Raw genomic sequence first — 12413 nt, 5'->3', positions numbered from 1 at the left:
GGAAGTGCTGCACCTTAAGCTACTGTTTCAATTGAATGGGGAGGTTCAGACTTTGGCTGGGAGACCAGTAGTACAGCCTCCAGTTTTGATGTCCTGTCCCAGGTCTCTTTCAAAGAGTGTGCAGTCTGCAAAAAAGGAAACCCAGTAACTCAGAATCTGTTATTTCTAGGGTAAAACACAAGCAGGAAAATGGTTCTTTGAGGTGAGTGGAAAGAGCAGAGGAAATTTTCATAAAATTATCTTGACAGCAGTGAAAAAGAAATCCTTTTGTATTTTTACCTTTAAGAAGAGCAGTCAATACAGCAGGCCATGTTGCGTTTGTGATCAGCACAGAAAGGATTAAACACCTAATTATCCTCCAAAAGCTACTTCTACCAAAGTGTATGTAAAATGATGAAGCAGTAAAATTGCACACGTTTTGCATCTGTAATTTCACACCTGCATGTGGCTGCTATGCAAGGCAACATGTACACCTCTACCCCGATATAACGCGAATTCGGATATAACGCAGTAAAGCAGTGCCCCGGGGGGGGGAGGGGGGCAGGGCTGCGCACTCCGGTGGATCAAAGCAAGTTCGATATAACGCGGTTTCACCTATAATGCAGTAAGATTTTTTGGCTCCCGAGGACAGCGTTATATCGGGGTAGAGGTGTATCTAAAGAACCAAGTGTCTAAAAAGTGCTATTGATGCATTTAAAAAAAAACAATAAATAAATAACAGTGGGGAATATAAGGCCTGGTCTACACTACGACTTTAATTCGGATTTAGCAGCGTTAATCCGAATTAACCCTTCACCCGTCCACACTACAGAGCCAGTTAATTCGAATTAAAGGGCACTTAAAATCGATTTCTGTACTCCACCTCGACGAGCGGAGTAGCGCCAAAATCGATTTTGTTAATTTGAATTAGGGTTAGTGTGGCCGCACACCACCGAATTAATGTGGTTAAATTAATGGGGTAGTGTGGACGCACACCACCGAATTAATGTGGTTAAAAACCGAATTAATGTGCTTAGTGTGGCCGCGCACAATCGAATTTATACAACCTGTTTCCCAAATTCGAATTATCTAAATTCGGATTAATCCCGTAGTGTAGACATACCCTAAGACAGGGAGTTCCACATTCCCTAAATCAAGTGCATTTCTCAATAGAGAACACCGTGAAGAGATGCATAATATCCTGCCAGCATATGGGCAAGATACAAGGAAAGATGCTGACTAGGTTGCTCGTGATCTCCCTCTAGTGCCCATCCAATAAATCAACAACCTTGAGAAGCTGGAGGTTGTCTGCATTTTGTAGTTGTTTGCTGTATATACTGTATTACAGCTGCTTGAATGTTGCAACAAATCATTCCTCAAATAGTGTACTTCAGTGGCTCTACAGTATATGCAATGGCTGAATAATAGGACTGTAAGTGAGAAGTGGTTCCTCAAAATATGTCTGACTTTATTCAGGCTAAGCTATGATGTTTGATATCACACCTGTCATTTGGAGACTAGATATGTGGTAACCAATTAGTACTCCTATATGCCAGAATCTAATAACTGTGGGCTATATATTCCCATCATCATCAAAAATAGCAGGAAGGGAAACAGTGTTTGGAAAACACCATAGGAGTGAACTCATTAAGTTTCTAATTAATGCCCCTGTGAAAGGGTTTGGAGCCTCTTGGAGGCAGTAGGAAGTGCAAACTAGAAACCTTATGGATCCACACAGAAGTCCATGCCCAACCCCATACATACTGGGGTGCAAGGAGAGGCCTCTCCACACCTCTCTCCGGGCACATACATCATCAGCATGGATCCCTCAGGAGTTGTGCTGCTATTAGCTTCCCTAGCCATATACCCTCGAGGCAGAAAGCACAGAGTGGGAGTTCGTTTCAACTAGGGTTAATTCCCAGGTGCGCTTCCACTCAGAGGTGGCCATGTTATTCCCCAGGTCTGCCCTGACAGGCCCCCAAAGCCATGCGATGAAATGTTGACATCAGCAGGTGTTTTGCCATTGACTTCAGTGGGGACAGGATTTCATCTATAAGAACATACATAAGAATGGCCATATGGGGTCAGACCAAAGGTCCCTCTAGCCCAGTATCCTGTCTTCTGACAGTGGCCAATGCCAGGTGCCCCAGAGGGAATGAACAGAACGGGTAATCATCAAGTAATCCATCCTCTGTCACCCATTCCCAAATTCTGGCAAACAGAGGCTAGGGACACCATCCCTGCTCATCCTGGCTAATAGCCATTGATGGACCCATCCTCCATGAATTTATCTAGTTCTTTTTTGAACCCTGTTATAGTCTTGGCCTTCACAATCCTCTGGCAAGGAGTTCCACGGGTTGACTGTGCATTGTGTGGAAAAAATACTTCTTTTTGTTTGTTTTAAACCTGCTGCCTATTAATTTCATTTGGTGGCCCCTAGTTCTTGTTATGAGAAGGAGTAAATAACACTTCCTTATTTACTTTCTCCACTCCAGTCATGGTTTTATAGACCTCTATCATATTCCCCCTTAGTCGTCTCTTTTCCAAGCTGAAAAGTCCCAGTCTTATTAACCTCTCCTCATACGGCAGCTGTTCCATACCCCATGGAGTTTGAACTATGAGCATAGGCAGAGATGGGATTAAATTGGCTCCCAAGGAGGAGAGGCAGTTTATCACAGTTGTCCCATTGCTTCCCTCAGAAAAGTCTGGGGCTATTCCACCCCTGCTTGTGCTCCCATCTGTGATGCAAGACAGAGGAGAGTTGGAGGGATGCAATATAAGGTCCCCCCTTGTAGGTCTAATCTAATGATGCCACTTTAAGACAACCCCTGCAGTGACATTTAGTTGAGTAAATGTTTAAGTAAGTTGATACTGAAGCACTAACCTAAGTCAAAGTAAACAGGATCTGGCATTTTGATGTGTTATTCATATACTATAGTACACAATGGATGGAGGGATGCTGCTGTTAGCCCCAGTGTGAGGAAATGATCTTCCCAACTTAGTTTCTGTCTCGTATGAACTACAGATTCTTTCCAACATCTAGGATCCAGCTGTATTACTCCACTGTGTAGCATAACATATGCTTTATAAAGCAGAGTTTAAACTTTGTAATCAAAGAAAATATGCCTCCTAGGGTTCTTCTGTTGCCTCAGGATACATTTTAATGGAGGGATTTCCAGGACTGGCTGCAAATACATTTCTCTGTTTCTAATAACAAGGTAAAAGAAAACTGAGTATGTAGGAGGAGACATGTTAATCATACAAATAGAAGACTATGCCCTTGAAGTACAGGAGTTAATCAGTGGCTGAGTCAATATCTCCCCGACTGCCTGGTGGAATAACAACCATCAGTTATGGTTCTCCATTGGTCCATGATTCCAAAATAGTTGGATAATGAATTTTAGGCCATCACTGATGCAATATCATTGTGTAGCGTTGGTTCTCATTATTAACCTTGCAGCATGTATTGTCACTTGAATGATGAACAAGCCTTGATTGAAATGGTGACTATTCCCTAGAGTAAAAATTACTTCCAGTAGTAAAGGTTGCAGGATCAAGTTGTAACAAGAGAGTGTGGGTGGTTGGGAGATACCTGCCCAAAGGGGAAATAAAATGGTCTTCTTCTTTAAGTCCAGATCCTCTGGAGATTCCAAATACTAGATGCTCATCTATCTGCCCCGTAACGAGTTAGTATTGTTAGTAAACACCTATCAGAAGAACCCAAATAAGCCATGTAAGAATTTGGAAGAGAAGTCAAAATTCAAATTAGGGTGTAAAAGTACCAAGTTACTACTTTAGGATAGCAGATTCTTTACCAGCAGAGTAGAGGCGTGTGCTGTCTGAACATCTGACAATGCCACCGGAAGTAGTGCGTTGGCACTTTTGGCCTGGATCCCACAACCTGATCCATTCAGAGAGAATGTCCCCATGGAATCCCCCTGGTGCTCCGCACAGGCTAAAACGTGCCCCTGAGCAGGTCAGATTGCAGGGTCAGGGATTCTGTTATCTTGCCCAGCAAATTTCAATTAGCACTGTTAGGAAAATTCACATCGGCGAACATTCCTCCAACTTTGTTCCTAATGCTGTTCAGTTAGTAAGAGTAGATTTCCGGGCTCCCGTATTGCTGTTTCAGATTATTTTAATACCCTGGAGTGTGAAATATGTGATTAGGAAGGGAGATGTGCAGTCTTTTTTAAATAATGCATATACCGTACAGCTCAGGGATTAACATTCATTTTAGACCATTCTCAGACACTTTCACAAAGCTGGAAATCTTATGGTGTTTAGTCATGAACATATGTTGTTAATTTACACATATCAAGAATACATTAGCATATGGGCAACTATGTATCAGACCTTCAATATTTTACTGAGCTGTCAGTGAGTTCTGCTGCAGAATATGGTGGGTATTCACAAAGGGCACTAACTGACTCATGAAGAGAAGGAGGAACAAATTATTGCAGCTGGGCAACTACTTTAAACAGCTTCTGTGAAAATGCACCCGGGAAAAACAAAAACAAGTTTTTTCTTTTGCTGTGTTCATAACCCTTGTGTGGTTGTTGTGCAAAGATGTCTTCAAATGCATTTACTGGTAGGAATGTTTGTGAAAATCGAGGATTTTAAGTGAAGATCATAGAACATTTACAGAAAGCAAATTTTGAACTTGAAAATGCAATTGCTTGCACTGGAAACTGAGTCTAAGGGATATGTTCACCCAGTCATGAAATAGAAAAAGAACCACATGGTCTGCAGATCAAATCAAAACGAACCTATTTCTCTGTCTTTTTGTTCTCTGTTTGTATGGGACCTAGCACAATGGGATCCTAGTCTATGACAATGGCTCCTGGGCACTACTGTAATAGTAATAATAATTCAATGGGAGTTGGATTGTGGTCCCTACACAGGCTGAATATTGGACATCCACAATGAATTGCTTAACAGATCTATTAAGAATTATTCAGTGATATTACTCAATGAATGATGCATACACTTGAGAAAATGATACGCTTCTCACCGTCAATTTGTAAGCGTCAAAAAGAAATTAAATTTGTCAAAAAGAGGACTATGAATTATTTGCTTAGCTCTACTAATTATTGTGGTTAGTGAATATCCAGAGTCACTTCAGTACTCACCTTCTTGTGTGATACTGCACTTTTCACATCACATGTTCAGTTTTGTTGGTCTTGTACTCTAAAGAACAGTGCATACTAAACCACTGACTACATCAGTGGTGTATGAATCAGAGGTAGCATACAAAGGGTGCTATTGTCTCTGAAATGTGCATATTCCTTTTGCAGAAGGAACAAAGTGTATGCTACTCCTGCTTCATTTTAGACTGCTAAATACAGAGTCTGTTTAGCTAACTGTATAATTGCAAAATATTTTTTAAAAACGCTTAATTTTTTCCCCTTTCAGAATTTTCATTGCAGTTGCTACAGATCATAGTTATGTTTATCTGTTCATTTTTTATGTTGTATGCAGAACACAGTTGTTGAAACAGTCCATAATTGAGATCATGCTATAGAAACAAAATTGAAATGGAAGCAGGACTGATTGCATTCATACTGCGTTCTGCATCACAAAGCAGGTTGAAGCCCCCCACCCAGGGCCAGTGCAAGGAAGTTTCACGCCCTAGGCGAAACTTCCACCTTGCGCCCTTCCCCCCCGCCGAGCCCTGAGGCGCCTCCCCCATGGCAGCTCCCCCGCCCGCCCAGGGAACCGTGCGGCAGCTCCCCACCCCAGCTCACCTCTGCTCCGCCTCCTCCCCGAGCACGCCGTCGCTGCTCCACTTCTCCTGCCTCCCAGGCTTGCAGGCGCCAATCAGCTGTTTGGCGCCGCAAGCCTGGGAGGGAGAGAAGCAGAGCGGGGCGGTGTGCTCAGGGGAGGAGGCGGAGCAGAAGTGAGCTGGGGCGGGGAGTTGCCCTGCGTGCTGCCCCCCCCTTACTTGCTGCAGGCGGCCCTCCCCGCGCCCCCCTGCCCCAGCTCCCTCCGCCTAAATGCCGACGACGCCCGGGGCGGCCGAAGATCCAGCCGCTGCGGTCGCCGCCGAAGAAAATGCCGCCCCCCAAATGCTAGTGCTCTAGGCGACCGCCTAGGTCGCCTAATAGGTTGCACCGGCACTGCCCCCACCTCCTAAAGAGAAATTCAATTCATTCAGTTCATTCAGTTTCATCATTACTTGGAGACTTTTCTTTTCATTTCCCTTCATTAAAATGCTACATTTTATATAATATTGACTGTATTTCATGTTGGAGGAGCTAAGCACTTCCTACTCATGGGGAAGAGCTCAGTCTGAAATGATGCCTTGAGCTTTCTTAACCAGGAGAGGAATACTACAAGAGAGATTTATATGAAATCATGGACTGGTGGGGAACCCCTCTGATGGAAAGAACAATAATGCTAAATCAAAGTCAGCATGCAACTAATCTCACATATTCTATGGATTTTAGTCTCTCCTTGATGCAAAAGCATAAAATTCTATTTAGCTTTCATGGGAATAATGTGTGCACTGAGGGGAAAATAACCCCTGTGCATTGAAGTATATATTGAAACGCATTAAAACGGGGGAGATAATATTGTGAAGTATAGTCATTACAGCAAAAGACAGGAAACCAGCTCTCTCTAGGTTTCAGATTCTGCTTCAGTCCATGACTCACCATGTACATTTGAATAAATCACTAGATTTCTCTGTTCTTTAGTTTGCCCATCTGTAAGAAGGACAGAACACCTACTCCCTCACAGGGGTGGGGATCTTGGACTTTGTTAGTTACTGTCGGTGAAGCATATTCAGATCACTGATCAAAGGCAATATAGAAAGTCAGAGTATTTTTGTGTTTTACTTTAGATATTGATTAAAACTCTTCTTTAAATAGTCTCTACATTGCTTCTTTTAACACTTTCAGCTACTGACAGGAAAGAACTTGTGTTTCAACCCATGTATCAAAGACATAAACCAGAGTTGGATCTTAACTAGAGTATAATTAAAACTTTAAAATACCATCCTATAGTATCATAGTATCTGAGCGCATCAGATTTCTCATAGAATCATAGAATATCAGGGTTGGAAGGGACCTCAGGAGGTCATCTAGTCCAACCCCCTGCTCAAAGCAGGACCAATTCCCAACTAAATCATCCCAGCCAGGGCTTTGTCAAGCCGGGCCTTAAAAACCTCCAAGGAAGGAGATTCCACCTCCTCCCTAGGTAACGCATTCCAGTGCTTCACCACCCTCCTAGTGAAATAGTGTTTCCTAATATCCAACCTAGACCTCCCCCACTGCAACTTGAGACCATTGCTCCTTGTTCTGTCATCTGCCACCACTGAGAACAGCCGAGATCCATCCTCTTTGGAACCCCCCCTCAGGTAGTTGAAAGCAGCTATCAAATCTCCCCTCATTCTTCTCTTCTGGAGACTAAACAATCCCAGTTTCCTCAGCCTCTCCTCATAAGTCATGTGCTCCAGACCCCTAATCATTTTTGTTGCCCTCCGCTGGACTCTTTCCAATTTTTCCACATCCTTCTTATAGTGTGGGGCCCAAAACTGGACACAGTACTCCAGATGAGGCCTCACCAATGTCGAATAAAGGGGAACGATCACGTTCCTCGATCTGCTGTCAATGCCCCTACTTATACAGCCCAAAATGCCGTTAGCCTTCTTGGCAACAAGAGCACACTGTTGACTCATATCCAGCTTCTCATCCACTGTGACCCCTAGGTCCTTTTCTGCAGAACTGCTACTTAGCCATTTGGTCCCTAGTCTGTAGCAGTGCATAGGATTCTTCTGTCCTAAGTGCAGGACTCTGCACTTGTCCTTGTTGAACCTCATCAGGTTTTTTTTGGCCCAATCCTCTAATTTGTCTAGGTCCCTCTGTATCCGATCCCTACCCTCCAGTGTATCTCCCACGCCTCTCAGTTTAGTGTCATCTGCAAACTTACTGAGAGTGCAGTCCACACCATCCTCCAGATCATTAATAAAGATGTATTTATCATGTATTTATCCTGTGAGGTAGGGGAGCACCTATTTTATAGATGGGGAACTGAGGCACAAAATGACTAAGGGCCAGATTTTCAAAGTGTAGGTGCCTGAAGATGCAGGCAGACACCTAGTGGGATTTTCAAAAGTGGCTAAACAGATTAGGCGTCCAACTCCCATTGATTTCAATAGGTTCAGATTCAAAATGGTAAAATCAGTGGAAGTTAGGAGCCCAACTACTTAGGCACTTTTGAAAATCCCGGTGGGCATCAATCTGAGTCTTTAGGCACCTAAATACCTTTGAAAATCTGGCCCTAAGTGCATTTCCCAAGGTCACACAAGAAGTCTGTGGCAGAGCAGAGAAATAAACGAGAGTCTCCCAATTCTAGTACTTTTGGGGGACAGTTGTGCAGCTAGGTTACAGACGTCAGAGGTGCTTCTGCCAGGCTTTGTAAGTAGAATGACTCCAGTCAGTATTACTCATGAGTTCGAAATGTTTTTATCATGGCAAGTGAGCTAGACATTAATCCAGAAGCACAGAGAGCCTTGGTGCAGTGTGACGGGAACGGTGCTTCCAGAGCTGTGCCACACTCAGTGCTTTTGCTTTGAAGGAGGTTGTAAGAACTCTCTCAAGTTTAGTGCCGCCTATACTTGCGCAAACACACACACCATCCGCCAGCTTCTGCTCCATTATTACTTGCTCAGCCGAGGCGATCAACTGCACTAATAATTTGCCCTATGTTGGATCTGCTTCCTTCAGCCCTGAATCTCTCCCAAGATGTAGGCCCCATAACAAGAGGGCTTTAGAACATACAGTATGAAAGAAAGAATGAAAGAATCCATGACAAATGAAAACATAAACCTGGAACAAAGCCCTGGATCTAAACACACCTGAACTTCAGCGATATTCAGCATCTGGGTCCCCACTTCTCTTTTCCAGTGACTTGCTGCCAATATTTTAACTATGGGCACTGATAAAAATAATATTCACCTTATGTTATGCTAAGGCCGAGGAACCATACAGTTAGGAGCACCCTGAAATGACAGACAGAGGCGTTATTGCAGTCTTTTCTTAAATGTAACGATGGATTAATAAGAACCTCTTGGGAACCTCTCACAACCCTCACCAGCACGTCACTGCTCCTTTCTGTACAACAGGGCAAACTAACCCCCCCACATCTAAGCATTCCTGAACACCAGGGAAAGTTGGAACTGGATTGAAATCCAGTCTGAGGGACTCAGGCCCATCTCCACAGTGAAACAGTGGATCCACATTTGGGATGCACCAGGCTTATTGTTTTCTCACATCAGAGATAAGACCTTGGATATTGATGTTTTGCTGAGGATGGTTACGGAGGATAATTAGGAAATGCACAAATTTTGTTAGGTCAATCTTTCATCATCTCAGGAAAGGAACGCTCTGTTTCTATAACTAATTTGCTAGAATTCTTCATGAATCTTTTGTACTGCCACAGCCACATACAGCCAGTAATTAAGTTTTCGAAGAGAACATGGCAACGTTCCAGTACAGAGGTTAAAGCTAAAGTTGTGGAAAAGGAGCAGAGTTGACACATTATATTAAAAATTGCCTGTAGGGTAGAAAACAAGTGGAACCTTTCCAAATTAAAAAAGAAGTTTAATTGCAGGTTGCTGCAAGGATCAAAGTTGGTGGTTACAGTCTTTTATTAGTTGGATAAGTGACTTAGATGACAGGCTTCTAAGCCAGAGTATTAGGCTCTAGAAATGCAATTTAACTGGAAAGTGCAATATTTAATGGAATAAGCATTGGCCGGATTCTATTATTTAAGTACTCCATCATATGGATGGCAGTTATCACGGTAGATCAATGCAAAGAACAAAAATAGGAGTATTAAAACAAGAGGAAATGTCTGCCATATGGAAAAGTGCCATAGCTTGGTAACTTGGAAAGATGTTCCAACTACTGTACTCAGAAATCATAAACTCTGTCCAACATGTGCCTGAAGTGAGAAAACCTCTGATCATTTCTAGGTTTCATTTCGTATAAATGAAAGGGGTGGGTAATATATTGATAGGCAACCTGAATTTTTGGGTAACATGGCAGAAGAATAGGAAGGCATGTGCTCATTGAGGTTCTAATCCCATGTAACATCTCTTTGAAACTCATAGGTCCAACTTCTCTCTTTGTGCAGCACCACTGAAGCCAGTGGAGTTATTCCCACAAAGAACATCCCCCGTAAAGTTAATAAATTCCCTACTGCTGTACTCAAGTGGAAGGAGATCGTATAATGGGCTGTGATACCAATAATACTTAGTTGTGGCAGTGGTACATAATGCAACTGACCAGTGGTCTTTGCTCTACTTTAAATGATAGTAATTAATTCCTTTTCCTGCTATGCCAGGTGTAATTGACACTGAAGTTCATGTAAAAGCTTATTATTTTCTGAGGGTAATTTGTGGTGAGTCTATAATCTGCTTCATAAAGTGATTTCTCAGGTTAAGCTGCCGTAGAAATATGAAACATTTCATCAGTCTCAATTGTAAAGGCCATAATGTTTTATAAAGGAGTGTATTCACTGAAAGTCAATGGATAGTTTGAATTATTATCAGATGGGTACTGGTCAGTCCTGGTCATTTTGCCTTTGAATAAAGAGCCAAGGAGATTTCTTCAAAGGCAAAGTGTGGTTCCTGTACCAGGATCTCTCACTGTCCTCCCCTTTCCCCTTTGAGCCATTCATATTCCCTTCCATATTTTATGCTTCACCCTTCTCTGAGTCACACATCTCCCTCCTCCTGACCTACCACCTTGACTCCACCCTTCCCAGATCTTCCCCTCTCTGGCACTGTTTTATCTCCTTTCATCTCCCTATTCTTTAACCTCTCCCTTTCCTCCGGCTCCATCTCCTCCACTTTCAAACACGCCCTGGAAACCACTGGCTGGAAAAACTCTCTTGACCCTTTACCTCCAAATTCCCTTCCACCCACAATGCCTCTCCACAGATTCTCTCTTTGAACTCTAGAAGTCCAGCCAGTAGGGGGATGGAACCAAGGCTCTGGCCATTCTCTGCCACGGTCCAGCCACTCCCTATTCCCACTCTAAACGTTCCCTGCCCACCTGCTTCAGGGAGGACATACATGGATGAGATGAGCATCCCTACTTAGCCCTGCAGCTAGGTCTGAAGTTCCAGTTAGCCCTTGTAAGAGTTCTTACTACCCCTCCAGGGTAGGGTGACCAGACAGCAAATGTGAAAAATCGGGACAGAGGATGGGGGTGGGGGTAATAGGACCCTATATAAGAAAAAGACCCAAAACTCGGGACTGTCCCTATAAAATCGGGACATCTGGTCACCCTACTCCAGGGGTACAGAGTTCAAGTTACAATCTAGCTCATAGTTAATGAGGTTGGGAAAAAGCAGATGGGGCAGATACAGAGGTGGTATTGTTTTATGGTTTGTTTGGGATGTCACATATTGTTATCAGTTCAGGAAATATGACTTGGCAGTCCACAGGGTGATTGATCATTGCCTGCACTGATTGCACAGAGACATCATATTTACTCTGGCCAAGTGCCGTTTTTATTAGTAACGTCTTGTCTTGCCAATCTGGAGATGACAATGTGAAATAATTGTTTGTTTTGTTTTTAGGGTAGAAGAAAGTTTTAAAACCTTATTCTGGTCAATATTTGGCTTGTCTGAAGTGATATCAGTGGTGCTGAAGTATGATCATAAGTTCATTGAGAATATTGGATATGTACTCTATGGAGTTTATAATGTTACCATGGTGGTGGTGCTGCTCAATATGTTAATAGCCATGATCAACAACTCCTATCAGGAAATTGAGGTAAGATAAACAATTTGATTACAGAATATATGTATACTTTTAATTTACTGTTATATGTTATAAAAACAAGGACATTACAGGATGTACTATATAAGTTGTCATAGTGTGACACAAGCAATTTACCGTAAAATTCGATGGTGACTGAAAAGTTTCTATCCCAGAATTAGACCTAAGCAAATAATTCACAGTTAATCCTTTATACAACAAATTTATCTTCCTTTTGTTTGTAGAATATCTCTGAGCAGATCACAATTTCCTTAGATTTATTCATTATATGAAAGTAGTTCTTGATTTTTTTCAAACGCATGAACAGTTCTTTGTGAGCATTCACTATCTAGGTTAGATTCACAAAAATAGATTAGATTAAATGGATTCCCCAAACTCAGGCATGGCAGCTTTGAAATTCATTCTCCATGAACATTTGTGCAAGTAAACCTCTATTACAAGAATGTTTGTAGGACGCAAACACGAAAGGGCCACAAAGAGCAGAGGCTGACTCATTAGAGAATCTGAATGAATAGTTGCAGAAATGTATATCCAGGATTCAGTGAACTGTGCCCTGTATTGTTCATATTAGCAGGTTGGATTTGCTACATACTTTGGAGAAAAAACTTTCTGCTAATATAAATAAAGCAGGGGAAGTTAT

General features: G+C 42.5%; 1 protein-coding gene across 4 annotated transcripts in view; it reads left to right on the top strand.

Moving 5' to 3' along the window:
* The window catches only part of TRPC7 (transient receptor potential cation channel subfamily C member 7), a 119577-nt gene that overhangs the window by 89764 nt on the left and 17400 nt on the right, over window positions 1-12413 (top strand). For all 4 annotated transcript variants that reach the window (XM_026659471.1, XM_026659474.1, XM_026659473.1 and 1 more), the window contains one exon: window positions 11572-11767. In XM_026659471.1, coding sequence (XP_026515256.1) covers window positions 11572-11767 — 196 coding nt within the window. The remainder of the gene's footprint in view (window positions 1-11571; window positions 11768-12413) is intronic.

Source organism: Terrapene carolina, unplaced genomic scaffold, assembly GCF_002925995.2.
Source record: "Terrapene carolina triunguis isolate 2854851 unplaced genomic scaffold, T_m_triunguis-2.0 Scaffold629, whole genome shotgun sequence".
NCBI lineage: Eukaryota > Metazoa > Chordata > Testudines > Emydidae > Terrapene > Terrapene triunguis.
The sequence above is the reverse complement of the archived record's forward strand: the minus strand, read 5'-3'. Positions and strand labels throughout refer to the sequence as shown.